Below are 22,008 nucleotides of genomic sequence, written 5' to 3'. Positions count from 1 at the left end.
AAAAACATGATGCTGTGTGTTGTATCTCAACTCCATGGTTTGTCTCTCAGTGGACCCCGGTGACATCCTGTATGGAGGGGTTGTACCTACCCATGTTCCTGTCTCCAACACCAGCCCAGGGTGCACTGCTCTACGCCTCTGCAGACCAACCCCTGGAAATCACTGTCAGAGCACAGGCTACCCAGTCCACGTAAGAGAAAGGAAACATGGAAACACTTAGCCGATAGGTAGAGACTAAAATCAGGGGTTTTAAATGCAACAGTTGGACCAACACGTGTGTCAGCGGGTTGTTGCTCTTCCCTTGCCGTACAATCAGATTTAAAAAACAGATACAAATACACCTTATGGAACAGCGGGGACTGTGAAGAGACACATAGGCACACACACACACGCACACACACACACACACGCGCACACACACACACACACACACACACACACACATACACATACACATACACACACACACACACACACACACACACACACACACACACACACACACACACACACACACACACACACACACACACACACACACACACACACACTCACACACACACGATAACATACCCACTATACATACACATGGACTGTAAAGCCTTGGCAGCAGCTAATGGGGATCCATAATGAACACAAATACAAATATACAGTCAATACTTAAACTGATCTGGCATCTACAGTCAATACATAAACTGATCTGACATCTACAGACAATACATAAACTGATCTGGCATCTACAGTCAATACATAAACTGATCTGGCATCTACAGTCAATACATAAACTGATCTGACATCTACAGTCAATACATAAACTGATCTGGCATCTACAGTCAATACATAAACTGATCTGACATCTACAGTCAATACATAAACTGATCTGACATCTACAGTCAATACATAAACTGATCTGACATCTACAGTCAATACATAAACTGATCTGACATCTACAGTCAATACATAAACTGATCTGACATCTACAGTCAATACATAAACTGATCTGGCATCTACAGTCAATACATAAACTGATCTGACATCTACAGTCAATACATAAACTGATCTGGCATCTACAGTCAATACATAAACTGATCTGGCATCTACAGTCAATACATAAACTGATCTGGCATCTACAGTCAATACATAAACTGATCTGGCACCTACAGTCAATACATAAACTGATCTGGCATCTACAATCAATACATAAACTGATCTGGCATCTAGAGTCAATACATAAACTGATCTGACATCTACAGTCAATACATAAACTGATCTGACATCTACAGTCAATACATAAACTGATCTGACATCTACAGTCAATACATAAACTGATCTGGCATCTACAGTCAATACATAAACTGATCTGGCACCTACAGTCAATACATAAACTGATGTGGTTCCTGATCTGGCATCTACAGTCAATACATAAACTGATCTGACATCTACAGTCAATACATAAACTGATCTGACATCTACAGTCAATACTTAAACTGATCAGACATCTACAGTCAATACATAAACTGATCTGGCATCTACAGTCAATACATAATCTGATCTGGCATCTACAGTCAATACTTAAACTGATCAGACATCTACAGTCAATACATAAACTGATCTGACATCTACAGTCAATACATAATCTGATCTGGCATCTACAGTCAATACATAAACTGATCTGACATCTACAGTCAATACATAAACCGATCTGGCATCTACAGTCAATACATAAACTGATCTGGCATCTACAGTCAATACATAAACTGATCTGACATCTACAGTCAATACATAAACTGATCTGGCATCTACAGTCAATACTTAAACTGATCAGACATCTACAGTCAATACATAAACTGATCTGACATCTACAGTCAATACATAATCTGATCTGGCATCTATAGTCAATACATAAACTGATCTGACATCTACAGTCAATACATAAACTGATCTGGCATCTACAGTCAATACATAAACTGATCAGACATCTACAGTCAATACATAAACTGATCTAACATCTACAGTCAATACATAAACTGATCTGGCATCTACAGTCAATACATAAACTGATCTGACATCTACAGTCAATACATAAACTGATCTGGCATCTACAGTCAATACATAAACTGATCTGACATCTACAGTCAATACATAAACTGATCTGACATCTACAGTCAAGACATAAACTGATCAGGCATCTACAGTCAATACTTAAACTGATCAGACATCTACAGTCAATACATAAACTGATCTGGCATCTACAGTCAATACATAATCTGATCTGGCATCTACAGTCAATACTTAAACTGATCAGACATCTACAGTCAATACATAAACTGATCTGACATCTACAGTCAATACATAATCTGATCTGGCATCTACAGTCAATACATAAACTGATCTGACATCTACAGTCAATACATAAACCGATCTGGCATCTACAGTCAATACATAAACTGATCTGGCATCTACAGTCAATACATAAACTGATCTGACATCTACAGTCAATACATAAACTGATCTGGCATCTACAGTCAATACTTAAACTGATCAGACATCTACAGTCAATACATAAACTGATCTGACATCTACAGTCAATACATAATCTGATCTGGCATCTATAGTCAATACATAAACTGATCTGACATCTACAGTCAATACATAAACTGATCTGGCATCTACAGTCAATACATAAACTGATCAGACATCTACAGTCAATACATAAACTGATCTAACATCTACAGTCAATACATAAACTGATCTGACATCTACAGTCAATACATAAACTGATCTGACATCTACAGTCAATACATAAACTGATCTAACATCTACAGTCAATACTTAAACTGATCAGACATCTACAGTCAATACATAAACTGATCTGACATCTACAGTCAATACATAAACTGATCTGGCATCTACAGTCAATACATAAACTGATCTGACATCTACAGTCAATACATAAACTGATCTGGCATCTACAGTCAATACATAAACTGATCTGACATCTACAGTCAATACATAAACTGATCTGACATCTACAGTCAATACATAAACTGATCTGGCATCTACAGTCAATACATAAACTGATCTGGCATCTACAGTCAATACATAAACTGATCTGGCATCTACAGTCAATACATAAACTGATGTGGTTCCTGATCTGGCATCTACAGTCAATACATAAACTGATCTGGCATCTACAGTCAATACATAAACTGATCTGACATCTACAGTCAATACATAAACTGATCTGACATCTACAGTCAATACATAAACTGATCTGGCATCTACAGTCAATACATAAACTGATCTGGCATCTACAGTCAATACATAAACTGATCTGGCATCTACAGTCAATACATAAACTGATCTGACATCTACAGTCAATACATAAACTGATCTGGCATCTACAGTCAATACATAAACTGATCTGACATCTACAGTCAATACATAAACTGATCTGACATCTACAGTCAATACATAAACTGATCTGACATCTACAGTCAATACATAAACTGATCTGGCATCTACAGTCAATACATAAACTGATGTGGTTCCTGATCTGGCATCTCCAGTCAATACATAAACTGATCTAACATCTACAGTCAATACATAAAAACTGATCTGGCATCTACAGACAATACATAAACTGATCTGACATCTACAGTCAATACATAAACTGATCAGGCATCTACAGTCAATACTTAAACTGATCAGACATCTACAGTCAATACATAAACTGATCTGGCATCTACAGTCAATACATAAACTGATCTGGCATCTACAGTCAATACTTAAACTGATCTGACATCTACAGTCAATACATAAACTGATCTGACATCTACAGTCAATACATAAACTGATCTGGCATCTACAGTCAATACATAAACTGATCTGACATCTACAGTCAATACATAAACTGATCTGGCATCTACAGTCAATACATAAACTGATCTGGCATCTACAGTCAATACATAAACTGATCTGACATCTACAGTCAATACATAAACTGATCTGGCATCTACAGTCAATACTTAAACTGATCAGACATCTACAGTCAATACATAAACTGATCTGACATCTACAGTCAATACATAATCTGATCTGGCATCTATAGTCAATACATAAACTGATCTGACATCTACAGTCAATACATAAACTGATCTGGCATCTACAGTCAATACATAAACTGATCAGACATCTACAGTCAATACATAAACTGATCTAACATCTACAGTCAATACATAAACTGATCTGACATCTACAGTCAATACATAAACTGATCTGACATCTACAGTCAATACATAAACTGATCTAACATCTACAGTCAATACATAAACTGATCAGACATCTACAGTCAATACATAAACTGATCTGACATCTACAGTCAATACATAATCTGATCTGGCATCTATAGTCAATACATAAACTGATCTGACATCTACAGTCAATACATAAACTGATCTGGCATCTACAGTCAATACATAAACTGATGACATCTACAGTCAATACATAAACTGATCTGACATCTACAGTCAATACATAAACTGATCTGGCATCTACAGTCAATACATAAACTGATCTGGCATCTACAGTCAATACATAAACTGATCTGGCACCTACAGTCAATACATAAACTGATGTGGTTCCTGATCTGGCATCTACAGTCAATACATAAACTGATCTGACATCTACAGTCAATACATAAACTGATCTGACATCTACAGTCAATACATAAACTGATCTAACATCTACAGTCAATACATAAACTGATCTGGCATCTACAGTCAATACATAAACTGATCTGGCATCTACAGACAATACATAAATTGATCTGGCATCTACAGTCAATACATAAACTGATCTGACATCTACAGTCAATACATAAACTGATCTGGCATCTACAGTCAATACATAAACTGATCTGACATCTACAGTCAATACATAAAATGATCTGACATCTACAGTCAATACATAAACTGATCTGACATCTACAGTCAATACATAAACTGATCTGGCATCTACAGTCAATACATAAACTGATGTGGTTCCTGATCTGGCATCTACAGTCGATACATAAACTGATCTAACATCTACAGTCAATACATAAACTGATATGGTTCCTGATCTGGCATCTACAGACAATACATAAACTGATCTGACATCTACAGTCAATACATAAACTGATCTGACATCTACAGTCAATACATAAACTGATCTGGCATCTACAGTCAATACATAAACTGATCTGACATCTACAGTCAATACATAAACTGATCTGGCATCTACAGTCAATACATAAACTGATCTGGCATCTACAGTCAATACATAAACTGATCTGGCATCTACAGTCAATACATAAACTGATCTGGCATCTACAGTCAATACATAAACTGATGTGGTTCCTGATCTGGCATCTACAGTCAATACATAAACTGATGTGGTTCCTGATCTGGCATCTACAGTCAATACATAAACTGATGTGGTTCCTGATCTGGCATCTACAGACAATACATAAACTGATCTGACATCTACAGTCAATACATAAACTGATCTGACATCTACAGTCAATACATAAACTGATCTGGCATCTACAGTCAATACATAAACTGATCTGGCATCTACAGTCAATACATAAACTGATGTGGTTCCTGATCTGGCATCTACAGTCAATACATAAACTGATGTGGTTCCTGATCTGGCATCTACAGTCAATACATAAACTGATGTGGTTCCTGATCTGGCATCTACAGTCAATACATAAACTGATGTGGTTCCTGATCTGGCATCTACAGTCAATACATAAACTGATGTGGTTCCTGATCTGGCATCTCCAAGTAGGGATAATCATGTCAGCATTGTTCAAGCCATTTTTAGCTTCAACATTTAACACTTTCCATTTCAATACAGGACTTTTTTATTTGTTTGATTCACATTTTGAAGTGATGCAGTTCTGTCCTTGATCTTTTCTTGTCTATTAATGTTACGTGTAAATGTCATGTTGTATGTTTAGACCCCAGGAAGAGTAGCTGCTGCTTAAGCTAATGGGGTTCATAATGAAACATAATAATAAATATATAATAAATATATAATAAATATATAATACATATAAAATAAATATAAAATAAATATATAATAAATATATAATACATATAAAATAAATATAAAATAAATATATAATAAATATATAATACATATAAAATAAATATAAAATAAATATATAATAAATATATAATACATATAAAATAAATATATAATACGTGTAAATGTCATGTTGCATGTTTTGACCCCAGGAAGAGTAGCTGCTGCATAAGCTAATGGGGTTCATAATGAAACATAATAATAAATATATAATAAATATATAATAAATATATAATAAATATAAAATAAATATATAATAAATATATAATAAATATATAATACATATATAATAAATATATAATAAATATATAATGATAATGACATTATATTGTTTTCTCCCTGTGTGTTTCAGGGTTTCAGAGCTGTTGGTGAGCGGACCTTCCAGTATCACAGAGAACTCCACTGTCCCAGGAGAGTACCTTCTAAGATGGACGCCCACTGAGGATGAGGAGGGAGGGTACTATCCTGTGTGCTTCATCGCTCAGGGAGTGAACGACAGGTCAGTCTGCTGCCACTTCAACTGGAAACGTATAGCACAACATAATGACTTACCTGATTAAATAAAGGCACAAAATAAAGTGACATAATGCATAATTTCTCTAGGCTACTATCAAGACGATCAGTTGAATGTACATTTAGACACATTTTGGTAGAATCCATTCAGTTGTGCAACTGACTAGGTTTTAACCTGCCTTTCCCTTCAATGGTAAGTGGTGTGTTTGGTTTTAACCTGCCTTTCCCTTCAATGGTAAGTGGTGTGTTTGGTTTTAACCTGCCTTTCCCTTCAATGGTATGTGGTGTGTTTGGTTTTAACCTGCCTTTCCCTTCAATGGTAAGTGGTGTGTTTGGTTTTAACCTGCCTTTCCCTTCAATGGTAAGTGGTGTGTTTGGTTTTAACCTGCCTTTCCCTTCAATGGTAAGTGGTGTGTTTGGTTTTAACCTGCCTTTCCCTTCAATGGTAAGTGGTGTGTTTGGTTTTAACCTGCCTTTCCCTTCAATGGTAAGTGGTGTGTTTGGTTTTAACCTGCCTTTCCCTTCAATGGTAAGTGGTGTGTTTGGTTTTAACCTGCCTTTCCCTTCAATGGTAAGTGGTGTGTTTGGTTTTAACCTGCCTTTCCCTTCAATGGTAAGTGGTGTGTTTGGTTTTAACCTGCCTTACCCTTCAATGGTAAGTGGTGTGTTTGGTTTTAACCTGCCTTTCCCTTCAATGGTATGTGGTGTGTTTGGTTTTAACCTGCCTTTCCCTTCAATGGTAAGTGGTGTGTTTGGTTTTAACCTGCCTTTCCCTTCAATGGTAAGTGGTGTGTTTGGTTTTAACCTGCCTTTCCCTTCAATGGTAAGTGGTGTGTTTGGTTTTAACATGTTTCATTTACTTCTCTGGGATATGTGGGATGGTATCGTCTTCGCCAACAGCCAGTAAAATCAAACTGTCACGTTCTGACCTTTATTTCCTTTGTTTTGTCATTATTTAGTATGGTCAGGGCGTGAGTTGGGTGGGCAGTCTATGTTTGTTTTTCTATGTTTTGGGGTATTTCTATGTTTCGGCCTAGTATGGTTCTCAATCAGAGGCAGGTGTCATTAGTTGTCTCTGATTGAGAATCATACTTAGGTAGCCTGGGTTTCACTGTGTGTTTGTGGGTGATTGTTCCTGTCTTTGTGTTTGCACCAGACGGGACTGTTTTAGGTTTTCTCACGTTTGTTGTTTTTGTTAGTTATCTCATGTGTAGTTTCTTTATAAATTAAAGAACATGAATAACCACCACGCTGCACTTCTCCTTCACCACAGGAAAACCATTACACAAACATACACATATTATACACCATTTTAAAGATCAACTTCCCGTTAATCTCATTAATCGTTAATCTGTCTGATTTCAAAAAAGTGTTATGGTAAAAGCATGCAATTACGGTCAGCGCATAGCCACAGAAAAACATACAGCCATTTTTCCAACCAAGGAGAGATGTCACAAAACTCAGAAATAGATATTCACTTTCCTTTGATGATCTTCATCAGATTGCACTCCCAGGAAACCCAGTTCCACAATAAATGTTTTGTTCGATCCATCCTTTATGTCAAAATACCTCCTTTTTGTTCACGCGTTTAGTACAGTAATCCAAAATGCACCAGGCGAGAGCACTAGGTCCAGGTGAAAAGTCCAAAAGTTCCATTACAGTTCGTAGAAACATGTCAAACGATGTATAGAATCAATCTTTAGGATGTTTTTGTCATAAATCCTCAATAATATTCCAACCGGACAATTCCTTTGTCTTTAGAAATGAAAGGGAATGCACCTCGGCTCTCATGGCTTAGCTCAAGGCATTCTGCCCTTAGTCAAACAGCTCTTATTCGCTCCCTTCACAGTATAAACCTGAAACAAGGCTCTAAAGACTGTTGACATCTAGTGGAAGCTGTGGGAAGTGCAATATGACCCCATAGACACTGTATATTCGAAAGGCAATAATTGAAAAACTACAAACCTCAGATTTCCGACTTCCTGGTTGGATTTTTTCCTCAGGTGTTTGCCTGCCATTTGAGTTCTGTTATACTCAAACAGTTTTAGAAACTTCAGAGTGTTTGCTATCCACATCTACTAATTATATGCATATTCTAGCTTTTGGGCCTGAGTGGCAGGCAGTTTACTCTAGGCACCTTATTCATCCAAGCTACTCAATACTGCCCCCCCAGTCCAATGGAATGTGGTTTGTGTAGCTTTGCCATATTTTTTTTAACCAATGGAATGTGGTTTGTTTGGTTTGTAATGTTTTATAAAATGCTCTTTCACAAAGATCTGAACAGTTTAACAGTTGTTCTGTTGATCTTCTCAGTTTCACGTATCACTCTGAGCTGCGCTGTCTGATCGTCAGGGTTGGAAACACAAGTGGTGGGTACAGTTTCACTACAGCATGAGGTTAATGATCCCCTTTCTGGTGTTCTGCTAGTCTCACTGTTACTTACAGATGCTAGTTGAAATGCATGTTTGAGACAATTAGCAACCAATCAACCAATCAACACATCTCTGTCTGTCTGTTTGTCTGTCTTTGTGCTACAGCCATCAGAACCACAGAGGAACCAACAACCTCCCCTCCTCTGACAATAAACCTCACGACCACAGAGGAACCAACAACCTCTCCTCCTCTAACAACAAACCTCACGACCACACAGATTTCACCTGCACTTCCAAATACCACCCAAACAACTACTGAACTCACAACCACACCCACAAATGTCAGTACGTACGCACCCACAACTACCACGGCATCCACAACTTTAAGTACACACCCAACCACCGATCTCACAACCCATATTGTGGACGGTACAACAACGAGCAGTGGGCCTAGTAAGTACAGAATGAACTTTTGTTCAAATTTGAACAAATTATTTGTGTCTGTGCGTTGTAATAATGTGGGCTGACTGTGTTTCAACAGGATACGTTGCTGTACTGAGGATAAAACTGTCCTCTCTGATCCCACTGACAGATGATTACATCAGAAACGTGGTTTTACAGCAGGTCGGTGTCAGATCAGACAGCTTTCTCCTCGGCTCTACCTGATAATCACTGTGTGTGTTGTGTTTCCAGCTCCGTGAGGAACTGATCAGACAAGGGCTGCCAGGGGACTTCGCGCTACGCCTGAGAGACACTCATGGGATCAGTTCCTGAGGGGGGAACAGGAATTCACATAGACATTCTTCACTCCTACTTGTCTTGTCTTCCTGGTTCTGATTCTGCAGAAAGTTCTTCTGAAGAAGAAGTGGTTCCTTATAATGACAGAGTTGATTTGTACTAATCTCTTGAAGAAGAAGTGGTTGAATGACTAAAATGTAAATGTTTTATGTCTAGAAGAAGAAATAGAACATAAATATGATGGGTAACAGAGTTTGGTAATGTACAGAGGTAGACTGGGGTTCTTTCCTGTTTGCTAATGTACAGAGGTAGACTGAGGTTCTTTCCTGTTTGGTAATGTACAGAGGTAGACTGGGGTTCTTTCCTGTTTGGTAATGTACAGAGGTAGACTGAGGTTCTTTCCTGTTTGGTAATGTACAGAGGTAGACTGAGGTTCTTTCCTGTTTGGTAATGTACAGAGGTAGACTGAGGTTATTTCCTGTTTGGTAATGTACAGAGGTAGACTGAGGTTATTTCCTGTTTGGTAATGTACAGAGGTAGACTGGGGTTCTTTCCTGTTTGGTAATGTACAGAGGTAGACTGAGGTTCTTTCCTGTTTGGTAATGTACAGAGGTAGACTGAGGGTCTTTACTGTGTCAAGAATAGTTGATTGAGGCTCCGTTTTCTGTGACATTTTAGTGACAGAGGGCACAGGTAGGGAGAACCCACTTGTAAACACCCACACACACACTCAGGAAGACGTTTCACTTTCACTCACACATGGAGCATAAAGAAGAATGAACAATGAGGTTGAATTGACATTGACGAAAGAGAATAAAATAACTGACTGACTAAAGAGAAGAAGAAATGAATTGACATTGACTAAAGATAAGAAGAAATGAATTGACACTGACGAAAGAGAAGAAGAAATGAATTGACATTGACGAAAGAGAAGAAGAAATGAATTGACACTGACGAAAGAGAAGAAGAAATGAATTGATTGAAATCCTAATTAAAGGTTAAACATATTAAATGTTAAAGGTTGAAAACATTGGGAGATATTACAGGTGTTAAAATAATGCAGGTGAGGAGAGTTATAATGTAGTTTTCTTTAAGTTGTGAATCATATTGACTGTGTTTCATTCTGCTTAGAGGACAAGGCCTTAGGAGGTTGATAACGAGACGTTATAATGGTCAAATGTTATCATGTTTAAAATATTGAATTATTAAGATATAACTGGAGTAATAAATTAGGTTGTAGTAAGATTAGAATTGAGTAAAGGTAGTTTGAAAAATGTATGTTTTAAGAAGTTGATGTTAATGAAGTATATTAAAGGTGCTAGCTTGATCTGGAAATCGCTTGAGGTTTCCTCATTGATAGACATGTTCTAGAACATTCTAGGAGGAATCCTTTAGGTTACCTCATTGGTAGAAGTGTTCTAGAACATTCTAGGAGGAATCCTTTAGGTTACCTCATTGGTAGAAGTGTTCTAGAACATTCTAGGAGGAATCCTTTAGGTTACCTCATTGGTAGAAGTGTTCTAGAACATTCTAGGAGGAACCCTTAATGTTAACTCATTGATAGAAGTGTTCTAGAACATTCTAGGAGGAATCCTTAAGGTTACCTCATTGGTAGAAGTGTTCTAGTAGCTGTTAGTTTTTTAGACACCAACTGAGGGACTGAGCATCCCGAGGGGGGAGACAAAAATCTGTTTATAAGTTGTAGAAGGTAAGAACATGTTTTTCTTGTTAATAAATACAGTGCTTCTCATGAAATTGTGAAAAAAAAATATATAATATTGGTACACCCTAATAAGGGTTTAGTTAAGGGTTTAGTTAAGGGCGCTCAATTTAATCCAAGGAAATGTTTTGCTTATCATCGATTGGTGATATTGATTTGTGATTGGTTGATCGAGGATTTTTTATGCCTGTTTCTGTCATTTTGAATAAACTTGCTTTATTGTTCTGAAACCCTGTGTCATCAAATAGTCATACAAGCGTATGTCGTTTTACTCCAGGTTTCTGAAATAGACTGGATTAATTGAGGATTCATAGCATCTGGTTAAATAGTCTATCAGGAACCTGAATTGCTGGTAGGAAGGAACCTGAGACCCAACTAAAGGTACTGAGTGCATTGGTAGGAGTCGTATGAGGGGTGATTCTGGGCTAAACCAACCCAGGAGAGAGTATCCACTCATTTTACATTACATTTACATTTAAGTCATTTAGCAGACGCTCTTATCCAGAGCGACTTACAAATTGGTGCATTCACCTTATGACATCCAGTGGAACAGCCACTTTACAATAGTGCATCTAAATCTTTTTAGGGGGGTGAGAAGGATTACTTACCCTATCCTAGGTATTCCTTGAAGAGGAATATGATCATAGAATCCTAAGGTCTACGCTCTGGCCTGGACGATCCTGAAAAAGATGCTAGGTTGCAGGGTGAGGTAGTACAGGTACTTAAGGGATAGCCCAGTCTACTGTAAGACCCTTACTGTTGAGTTTGAGGAACAGGTCTACGCTCTGGCCTGGACGATCCTGAAAAAGAGGCGGATTCTCAACCAGCTTCATGATGTAGTCACCTGGAACGCATTTCAATTAACAGGTGTGCCTCGTTAAAAGTTAATTTGTGGAATTTATTTTCATGAGCCAATCAGTTGTGTTGTGACATGGTAGGGGTGGTATACAGAAGATAGCCCTATTTGCTACAAGACCAAGTCAATATTATGGCAAGAACAGCTCAAATAAGCAGAGAGAAACGACAGTCCATTATTAAATTTAAGACATGAAGGTCAGTCAATCCGGAAAATGTCAAGAACTTTGAAAGTTTCTTCAAGTGCATTCGCAAAAACCATCAAGCGCTATAATGAAACCACAGGAAAGGAAGACCCAGAGTTACCTCTGCTGCAGAGGATAGGTTCATGAGAATTACCAGCCTCAGAATGCAGCCCAAATAAATGCTTCACAGAGTTCAAGTAACAGACACACCTCAACATCAACTGTTCAGAGGAGACTGTGTGAATCAGGCCTTCATGGTTGAATTACTGCAAAGAAACCACTACTAAAGGACACCAATCAGAAGAAGAGGCTTGCTTGGGCCAAGAAACACGAGCAATGGACATTAGACCGGTGGAAATCTGTCTAAAAAATGAGTCCAAATGTGAGAGTTTTGGTTCCAACCGCCGTGTCTTTGTGAGACGCAGAGTAGGTGAACGGATGATCTCCGCATGTTCCCACCGTGAAGCATGGAGGAGGAGGTGTGATGGTGTGGGGGTGCTTGGCTGGTGACACTGTCTGTGATTTATTTACAATTCAAGACTTAACCAGCATGTCTACCACAGCGATACACCATCCCATCTGGTTTGGGCTTAGTGGGACTATCATTTGTTTTTCAACAGGACCATTTTTAATTTAACCTTTAATTTAACCTTAATTTAACTAGGCAAGTCAGTTAAGAACAAAATCAAATTTTCAATGATGCCCTAGAAACAGTGGGTTAACTGCCTTGTTCAGGGGAACAACAACAGATTTTTTATCATGTCAGCTCAGGGATTTGATCTTGCAACCTTTCGGTTGCTAGTCCAATACTCTAACCACTAGGCTACCCTGCCGCCCTGTCACGTCCTGACCTTAGTTCCTTTTTTATGTGTCTATTTTAGGTTGGTCGGGGCGTGAGTTGGGGTGGGCATTCTGTTTTGTTTTATGTTTGTATTTCAATGTGTTTGGCCTGGTATGGTTCCCAATCAGAGGCAGCTGTCAATCGTTGTCTCTGATTGAGAACCATACTTAGGCAGCCTCATTGTCTCTGATTGAGAACCACACTTAGGCAGCCTGGTTGTCTCTGATTGAGAACCATACTTAGGCAGCCTCATTGTCTCTGATTGAGAACCACACTTAGGCAGCCTGGTTGTCTCTGATTGAGAACCACACTTAGGCAGCCTGGTTGTCTCTGATTGAGAACCATACTAACAGCCTCATTGTCTCTGATTGAGAACCACACTTAGGCAGCCTGGTTGTCCCTGATTGAGAACCATACTTAGGCAGCCTGGTTGTCCCTGATTGAGAACCATACTTAGGGAGCCTGGTTGTCCCTGATTGAGAACCATACTAACAGCCTGGTTGTCCCTGATTGAGAACCACACTTAGGCAGCCTGGTTGTCCCTGATTGAGAACCATACTTAGGCAGCCTGGTTGTCCCTGATTGAGAACCATACTTAGGGAGCCTGGTTGTCCCTGATTGAGAACCATACTAACAGCCTGGTTGTCCCTGATTGAGAACCACACTTAGGCAGCCTGGTTGTCCCTGATTGAGAACCACACTTAGGCAGCCTGGTTGTCCCTGATTGAGAACCACACTTAGGCAGCCTGGTTGTCCCTGATTGAGAACCATACTTAGGCAGCCTCGTTGTCCCTGATTGAGAACCACACTTAGGCAGCCTGGTTGTCTCTGATTGAGAACCATACTAACAGCCTCATTGTCTCTGATTGAGAACCATACTTAGGCAGCCTGGTTGTACCTGATTGAGAACCATACTTAGGGAGCCTCATTGTCTCTGATTGAGAACCATACTAACAGCCTGGTTGTCCCTGATTGAGAACCACACTTAGGGAGCCTCACTGTCTCTGATTGAGAACCATACTAACAGCCTGGTTGTCCCTGATTGAGAACCATACTTAGGGAGCCTGGTTGTCCCTGATTGAGAACCATACTAACAGCCTGGTTGTCCCTGATTGAGAACCATACTTAGGGAGCCTGGTTGTCCCTGATTGAGAACCATACTTAGGCAGCCTGGTTGTCCCTGATTGAGAACCATACTTGGGGAGCCTGGTTGTCCCTGATTGAGAACCATACTAACAGCCTGGTTGTCCCTGATTGAGAACCATACTTAGGCAGCCTGGTTGTCTCTGATTGAGAACCACACTTAGGCAGCCTGGTTGTCTCTGATTGAGAACCATACTTAGGCAGCCTGGTTGTCTCTGATTGAGAACCACACTTACAGCCTGGTTGCAGAACCCTGCAGCCTGGTTGTCTCTGATTGAGAACCACACTTACAGCCTGGTTGTCCCTGATTGAGAACCCTTAGGGAGCCTCGTTGTCCCTGATTGAGAACCACACTTACAGCCTGGTTGTCCCTGATTGAGAACCATACTTAGGCAGCCTGGTTGTCTCTGATTGAGAACCATACTAACAGCCTGGTTGTCCCTGATTGAGAACCATACTTAGGCAGCCTGGTTGTCCCTGATTGAGAACCACACTTACAGCCTGGTTGTCCCTGATTGAGAACCATACTTAGGCAGCCTGGTTGTCCCTGATTGAGAACCATACTAACAGCCTGGTTGTCCCTGATTGAGAACCATACTTAGGCAGCCTGTTTGTCCCTGATTGAGAACCACACTTAGGCAGCCTGGTTGTCCCTGATTGAGAACCATACTTAGGAAGCCTCATTGTCTCTGATTGAGAACCATACTGTTTGTCTCTGATTGAGAACCACACTTACAGCCTCGTTGTCCCTGATTGAGAACCACACTTAGGCAGCCTGGTTGTCCCTGATTGAGAACCATACTTAGGCAGCCTGGTTGTCCCTGATTGAGAACCATACTTAGGCAGCCTGGTTGTCCCTGATTGAGAACCATACTTAAGCAGCCTGGTTGTCTCTGATTGAGAACCATACTTAGGCAGCCTGGTTGTCCCTGATTGAGAACCATACTTAGGCAGCCTGGTTGTCCCTGATTGAGAACCATACTTAGGCAGCCTGGTTGTCCCTGATTGAGAACCATACTTAGGCAGCCTGGTTGTCTCTGATTGAGAACCACACTTAGGCAGCCTCATTGTCTCTGATTGAGAACCATACTTAGGAAGCCTCATTGTCTCTGATTGAGAACCATACTTAGGCAGCCTGGTTGTCTCTGATTGAGAACCATACTTAGGCAGCCTGGTTGTCCCTGATTGAGAACCATACTTAGGCAGCCTGGTTTTCCCCATTTTGGGTGATAGTTTTATGTGTCTGTGTTTTCCACACAGAACTGTTTCGTTTTCAGTTTGTGTAGTGTTTAGTTTTGACTAAAAAATATGACAAACACTTACCACACTGCATATTGGTCCGATCCTTCCTACTCCTCCTCAGAAGAGGAGGACGAAAACCGTTACAGAATCACCCACCAAGAAAGGACCAAGCAGGTAACCTGGAGCAGAGGGTTCTGGACTCCTGGACATGGGAGGAGATTTTGGACGGTAAGGGACCCTGGGCACAGGGGAATATGGCCGCCTCAGGGAAGAGCTGGAGGCAGCTAGTATCCAGCCAGGACAGGTTGTGCAGGCTCGTTGCTCGAGACCTCCAGTGCACCTCCACAGTCCGGTCCATCCGGTGCCTCCTCCACGCACCAGGCCTCCTGTGGCAGCCAAACGCACCAGGCTGTCTCTCTCCGTCTCCTCCCTCCAGGTGCTCCCGCCTGTCCAGCGCTTCCAGAGCCTCCCTCCTGTCAGGAGTTGCCAGAGTCACCCTTCACTCCGGTGCTGCCAGTCACCCTTCACTCCGGTGCTGCCAGAGTCGCCCTTCACTCCGGTGCTGCCAGAGTCGCCCTTCACTCCGGTGTTGCCAGAGTCACCCTTCACTCCGGTGCTGCCAGTCACCCTTCACTCCGGTGCTGCCAGTCACCCTTCACTCCGGTGCTGCCAGAGTCACCCTTCACTCCGGTGCTGCCAGAGTCACCCTTCACTCCGGTGCTGCCAGAGTCGCCCTTCACTCGGGTGCTGCCAGAGTCGCCCTTCACTCCGGTGCTGCCAGAGTCGCCCTTCACTCCGGTGCTGCCAGAGTCACCCTTCACTCCGGTGCTGCCAGAGTCGCCCTTCACTCCGGTGCTGCCAGTCACCCTTCACTCCGGTGCTGCCAGAGTCACCCTTCACTCCGGTGCTGCCAGAGTCGCCCTTCACTCCGGTGCTGCCAGAGTCGCCCTTCACTCCGGTGCTGCCAGAGTCGCCCTTCACTCCGGTGCTGCCAGAGTCGCCCTTCACTCCGGTGCTGCCAGAGTCGCCCTTCACTCCGGTGCTGCCAGAGTCACCCTTCACTCCGGTGCTGCCAGAGTCGCCCTTCACTCCGGTGCTGCCAGAGTCACCCTTCACTCCGGTGCTGCCAGAGTCACCCTTCACTCCGGTGCTGCCAGAGTCGCCCTTCACTCCGGTGCTGCTTTATGATGTACTACAAACCCATGGCAGGATTAGACAGATGGGTATACAGATAAGAGTTCCTTGGGTCCCAGCCCATGTGGGGGTGGAGGGGAATGAGGCAGTTGATGTAAGTTGATGTAAGCACTTAGTAGATGTTGTAGTTTAAAAGAGCAAGGCAGAGGCAAAAAGCCTGATATGGACAGTGATGGTGTAGAGATGACAGGCAAAAAGCCTGATATGGACAGTGATGGTGTAGAGATGACAGGAGCAGGTTAAAGCCTGATATAGACAGTGATGGTGTAGAGATGACAGGAGCAGGTTAAAAGCCTGATATAGACAGTGATGGTGTAGAGATGACAGGTTAATAGCCTGATATAGACAGTGATGGTGTAGAGATGACAGGTTAAAAGCCTGATATAGACAGTGATGGTGTAGAGATGACAGGTTAAAAGCCTGATATAGACAGTGATGGTGTAGAGATGACAGGTTAATAGCCTGATATAGACAGTGATGGTGTAGAGATGACAGGTTAAAGCCTGATATAGACAGTGATGGTGTAGAGATGACAGGTTAATAGCCTGATATAGACAGTGATGGTGTAGAGATGACAGGTTAACAGCCTGATATAGACAGTGATGGTGTAGAGATGACAGGTTAAAAGCCTGATATAGACAGTGATGGTGTAGAGATGACAGGAGCAGGTTAAAGCCTGATATAGACAGTGATGGTGTAGAGATGACAGGTTAATAGCCTGATATAGACAGTGATGGTGTAGAGATGACAGGTTAACAGCCTGATATAGACAGTGATGGTGTAGAGATGACAGGTTAAAGCCTGATATAGACAGTGATGGTGTAGAGATGACAGGTTAACAGCCTGATATAGACAGTGATGGTGTAGAGATGACAGGAGCAGGTTAACAGCCTGATATAGACAGTGATGGTGTAGAGATGACAGGTTAATAGCCTGATATAGACAGTGATGGTGTAGAGATGACAGGTTAAAAGCCTGATATAGACAGTGATGGTGTAGAGATGACAGGTTAATAGCCTGATATAGACAGTGATGGTGTAGAGATGACAGGAGCAGGTTAAAGCCTGATATAGACAGTGATGGTGTAGAGATGACAGGAGCAGGTTAACAGCCTGATATAGACAGTGATGGTGTAGAGATGACAGGTTAAAGCCTGATATTGACAGTGATGGTGTAGAGATGACAGGTTAACAGCCTGATATAGACAGTGATGGTGTAGAGATGACAGATTAAAGCCTGATATAGACAGTGATGGTGTAGAGATGACAGGTTAATAGCCTGATATAGACAGTGATGGTGTAGAGATGACAGGTTAACAGCCTGATATAGACAGTGATGGTGTAGAGATGACAGGAGCAGGTTAACAGCCTGATATAGACAGTGATGGTGTAGAGATGACAGGAGCAGGTTAAAAGCCTGATATAGACAGTGATGGTGTAGAGATGACAGGAGCAGGTTAAAAGCCTGATATAGACAGTGATGGTGTAGAGATGACAGGAGCAGGTTAAAAGCCTGATATAGACAGTGATGGTGTAGAGATGACAGGTTAAAGCCTGATATAGACAGTGATGGTGTAGAGATGACAGGTTAATAGCCTGATATAGACAGTGATGGTGTAGAGATGACAGGAGCAGGTTAACAGCCTGATATAGACAGTGATGGTGTAGAGATGACAGGAGCAGGTTAAAGCCTGATATAGACAGTGATGGTGTAGAGATGACAGGAGCAGGTTAATAGCCTGATATAGACAGTGATGGTGTAGAGATGACAGGTTAACAGCCTGATATAGACAGTGATGGTGTAGAGATGACAGGTTAATAGCCTGATATAGACAGTGATGGTGTAGAGATGACAGGTTAAAGCCTGATATAGACAGTGATGGTGTAGAGATGACAGGAGCAGGTTAAAGCCTGATATAGACAGTGATGGTGTAGAGATGACAGGTTAATAGCCTGATATAGACAGTGATGGTGTAGAGATGACAGGTTAATAGCCTGATATAGACAGTGATGGTGTAGAGATGACAGGTTAAAAGCCTGATATAGACAGTGATGGTGTAGAGATGACAGGAGCAGGTTAAAGCCTGATATAGACAGTGATGGTGTAGAGATGACAGGTTAAAGCCTGATATAGACAGTGATGGTGTAGAGATGACAGGTTAAAAGCCTGATATAGACAGTGATGGTGTAGAGATGACAGGTTAAAGCCTGATATAGACAGTGATGGTGTAGAGATGACAGGTTAAAAGCCTGATATAGACAGTGATGGTGTAGAGATGACAGGTTAAAAGCCTGATATAGACAGTGATGGTGTAGAGATGACAGGTTAACAGCCTGATATGGACAGCGATGGTGTAGAGATGACAGGAGCAGGTTAACAGCCTGATATGGACAGCGATGGTGTAGAGATGACAGGAGCAGTGGAATAGAGATACTAAGGGCAGGCAGAGGAAATTCGGGGAGGGGAGGACGGCAGGACGGGACAGAAGAGAGGAGGCTAATTTTATTATTTTTACAAGATTAAGTGTTGGACACAGTCAGTTGAATAAGACCTTAAATGTGATAGGAACGCATCCAACAGGAAAGTGTGATTATTGCCAGGAAACCGAGACCGTGGAGCAGGTGTCAGTGTGGGCAGTATGAGAGGGAAAGAGAGAGGTTGAGATCTAGTATGATGGAAAAGGGAAAACAGGAAATTCGTTTCAAGATTATATTGAGTAGAACTCCTTTTTATATCGTGTCAAATATGTTGTTGTCTTTTTTTTAAGTTAACGGGTCTGGCAGGTAGGGTTTAGTTTCTCCCTGTCTCCTGCGGCCCACACTCCAGTACAGTAGTCGGCGGTAACGCGCCATCATTTTGGATGCCAACCGCAGATAAACCCCACCGGAGAAGAAACTCCTCCTTGTCTTCGTTTATTTTTGTTGTGAGGATGTTTGTCTGCTAGCAAGCATTTCTGGTATTTATAAATACAATTATGTGATTGACTATTTTAGAGCAGCTAACAGTCAGGTATAACGGTATTATTCTGTTTTTTCCCCCAGTTAATTTAACGTGGTCCATCACTTATTGCCCGAACTCACTCAGATCTACTTTATGTGAAGGAGAGGGAATGGACATGTCAAGCTAACCAGCATGGTAACTACCTAAAGTCCCATTTTTACTAGCCAGCTAACGTTAAACTCACAAGTTACTAGTAATAATATATATTTTTATATCCCAATCATGGGTGAAGAGGAGAGTAACACATCAGCGGGTAACAACAATAAGGACTCGAGCATTATCCTCACCAAAGACGGACAGACGCACTGCGTTGACAAGAGCGGTGTTGTCGACGGTAGAAATGTCGTCACGCGTCAAGAGTCGGACAATAACATGTTCTCCGACGATATGGACGACGCCGAAGAGGAGAGCGATGTTTTGGACGCGTCGGACCCGCGGGATAACGCTGCGAGTCCCGAAGAACTCAACGACGACGACGACGACGATGATGATGATGAAGAAGGCTACGGGCATAACGATAACATTTCAAAGACTTGTACATACGACGGGTGCACGGAAACTACGACCCAAGTAGCCAAGCAGCGGAAGCCGTGGATGTGCAAAAAACACCGCAACAAGATGTACAAAGACAAATACAAGAGGAAGAAGAGCGACCAGGCTTTGTCCACCAGCAAACAAGATGTAAGAATGTATCTGACGAACACACAAACACGTTGCAATAGATGTGCATGATTTTGTTCCAGCCCAGTATTAATACATATCCAACTAATCATCATATGTTTAATTGTCTGTTATATTTAGTACAAGGCTGGAACAAAACCTTGCTGTGGATCCCCAAGAATAGGACTAGAGAGTTCTGATCTAGTCTAAACAATGTGATGGCTATTTGTTGAACTGTACTGTGTGTGTGTGTGTGTGTGTGTGTGTGTGTGTGTGTGTGTGTGTGTGTGTGTGTGTGTGTGTGTGTGTGTGTGTACACTTGTTTGTGTTGATCAGGAGAGCTTGGAGGAGAGGCCTGTATCTGTGAACAAGCAGCGTCTTGGTACGGTGGGGGACCGGCCGGCCAGACCCTCCCTCATCGAACAGGTGCTCAACCAGAAGAGACTGGTGAGTCATGGACACAGATGCACAGACAGACGGTAAATACTGACTGACTGACTGACTGTAAATACTGACTGCCTGACTGACTATAAATACTGACCTACTGTAAATACTGACTGACTGACTGTAAATACTGACTGCCTGACTGACTATAAATACTGACCTACTGTAAATACTGACTGACTGACTGTAAATACTGACTGCCTGACTGACTATAAATACTGACCTACTGTAAATACTGACTGACTGACTGTAAATACTGACTGACTGTAAATACTGACTGACTGACTGTAAATACTGACTGACTGTAAATACTGACTGACTGACTATAAATACTGAATGACTGTAAATACTGACTGACTGTAAATACTGACTGACTGTAAATACTGACTGACTGACTATAAATACTGACTGACTGTAAATACTGACTGACTGACTATAAATACTGACTGACTGTAAATACTGACTGACTGTAAATACTGACTGACTGACTGACTGTAAATACTGACTGACTGACTATAAATACTGACTGACTGTAAATACTGACTGACTGACTATAAATACTGACTGACTGACTGACTGTAAATACTGACTGACTGTAAATACTGACTGACTGTAAATACTGACTGACTGACTGTAAATACTGACTGACTGACTATAAATACTGACTGACTGACTGACTGACTGTAAATACTGCCTGACTGACTGACTGTAAATACTGACTGACTGTAAATACTGACTGACTGACTGACTGACTGACTGTAAATACTGACTGACTGACTATAAATACTGACTGCCTGACTGTAAATACTGACTGACTATAAATACTGCCTGACTGACTGACTGTAAATACTGCCTGACTGACTGACTGTAAATACTGACTGACTGTAAATACTGACTGACTGACTATAAATACTGACTGACTGACTGACTGACTGACTGACTGTAAATACTGACTGACTGACTGTA

At 41.3% G+C, this 22,008-nt stretch overlaps 2 protein-coding genes and 2 long non-coding RNA genes across 15 annotated transcripts in view; 3 read left to right on the top strand and 1 right to left on the bottom strand.

The window, feature by feature from the left end:
• Nucleotides 1–60: 60 nt before the first annotated feature.
• On the top strand, nucleotides 61–11,708 carry LOC118362006 (mucin-2-like). Of its 12 annotated transcripts, XR_008146453.1 has the most exons (8): nucleotides 61–190; nucleotides 6,488–6,634; nucleotides 8,962–9,017; nucleotides 9,186–9,473; nucleotides 9,562–9,644; nucleotides 9,714–10,038; nucleotides 10,077–10,142; nucleotides 10,295–11,708. XR_008146453.1 is itself a non-coding variant. In XM_052528980.1 (6 exons), exons 1-6 carry the CDS (start codon nucleotides 72–74, stop codon nucleotides 9,792–9,794), a joined length of 774 nt encoding a protein of 257 aa, XP_052384940.1. In that variant the 5' UTR covers nucleotides 61–71; the 3' UTR covers nucleotides 9,795–11,708. The 12 variants fall into 12 exon arrangements, 1 of the variants encoding a protein (XP_052384940.1); XR_008146454.1 differs by lacking the exon at nucleotides 10,077–10,142 and having other exon boundaries at nucleotides 10,343–11,708; XR_008146449.1 differs by lacking the exon at nucleotides 10,077–10,142 and having other exon boundaries at nucleotides 10,191–11,708.
• On the bottom strand, nucleotides 6,628–8,964 carry LOC127932962 (uncharacterized). Its single transcript, XR_008146455.1, has 3 exons — nucleotides 7,328–8,964; nucleotides 6,950–7,285; nucleotides 6,628–6,907 (listed from the first exon to the last, which is right to left on the bottom strand). It is a non-coding gene; the product is annotated as an uncharacterized LOC127932962 (long non-coding RNA).
• A 5,820-nt stretch (nucleotides 11,709–17,528) lies between the features above and the next one.
• Nucleotides 17,529–19,304, top strand: LOC127932961 (uncharacterized). The gene is made up of 6 exons (XR_008146443.1): nucleotides 17,529–17,647; nucleotides 17,989–18,083; nucleotides 18,394–18,524; nucleotides 18,573–18,709; nucleotides 18,794–18,881; nucleotides 19,014–19,304. It is a non-coding gene; the product is annotated as an uncharacterized LOC127932961 (long non-coding RNA).
• Nucleotides 19,305–19,874: 570 nt separating this feature from the next.
• Nucleotides 19,875–22,008, top strand: part of LOC118362200 (regulatory factor X-associated protein-like) — a 5,013-nt gene continuing 2,879 nt past the window's right edge. The window contains exons 1-3 of the mRNA XM_052528979.1: nucleotides 19,875–19,894; nucleotides 19,980–20,619; nucleotides 20,935–21,045. Of these exons, the coding sequence (XP_052384939.1) occupies nucleotides 20,161–20,619; nucleotides 20,935–21,045 (570 nt within the window). The 5' untranslated portion in view covers nucleotides 19,875–19,894; nucleotides 19,980–20,160. The remainder of the gene's footprint in view (nucleotides 19,895–19,979; nucleotides 20,620–20,934; nucleotides 21,046–22,008) is intronic.

Source organism: Oncorhynchus keta, chromosome 11 (assembly GCF_023373465.1).
Source record: "Oncorhynchus keta strain PuntledgeMale-10-30-2019 chromosome 11, Oket_V2, whole genome shotgun sequence".
NCBI classification, from domain to species: domain Eukaryota; kingdom Metazoa; phylum Chordata; class Actinopteri; order Salmoniformes; family Salmonidae; genus Oncorhynchus; species Oncorhynchus keta.
This window is presented reverse-complemented; position numbering and strand designations above follow the sequence as displayed.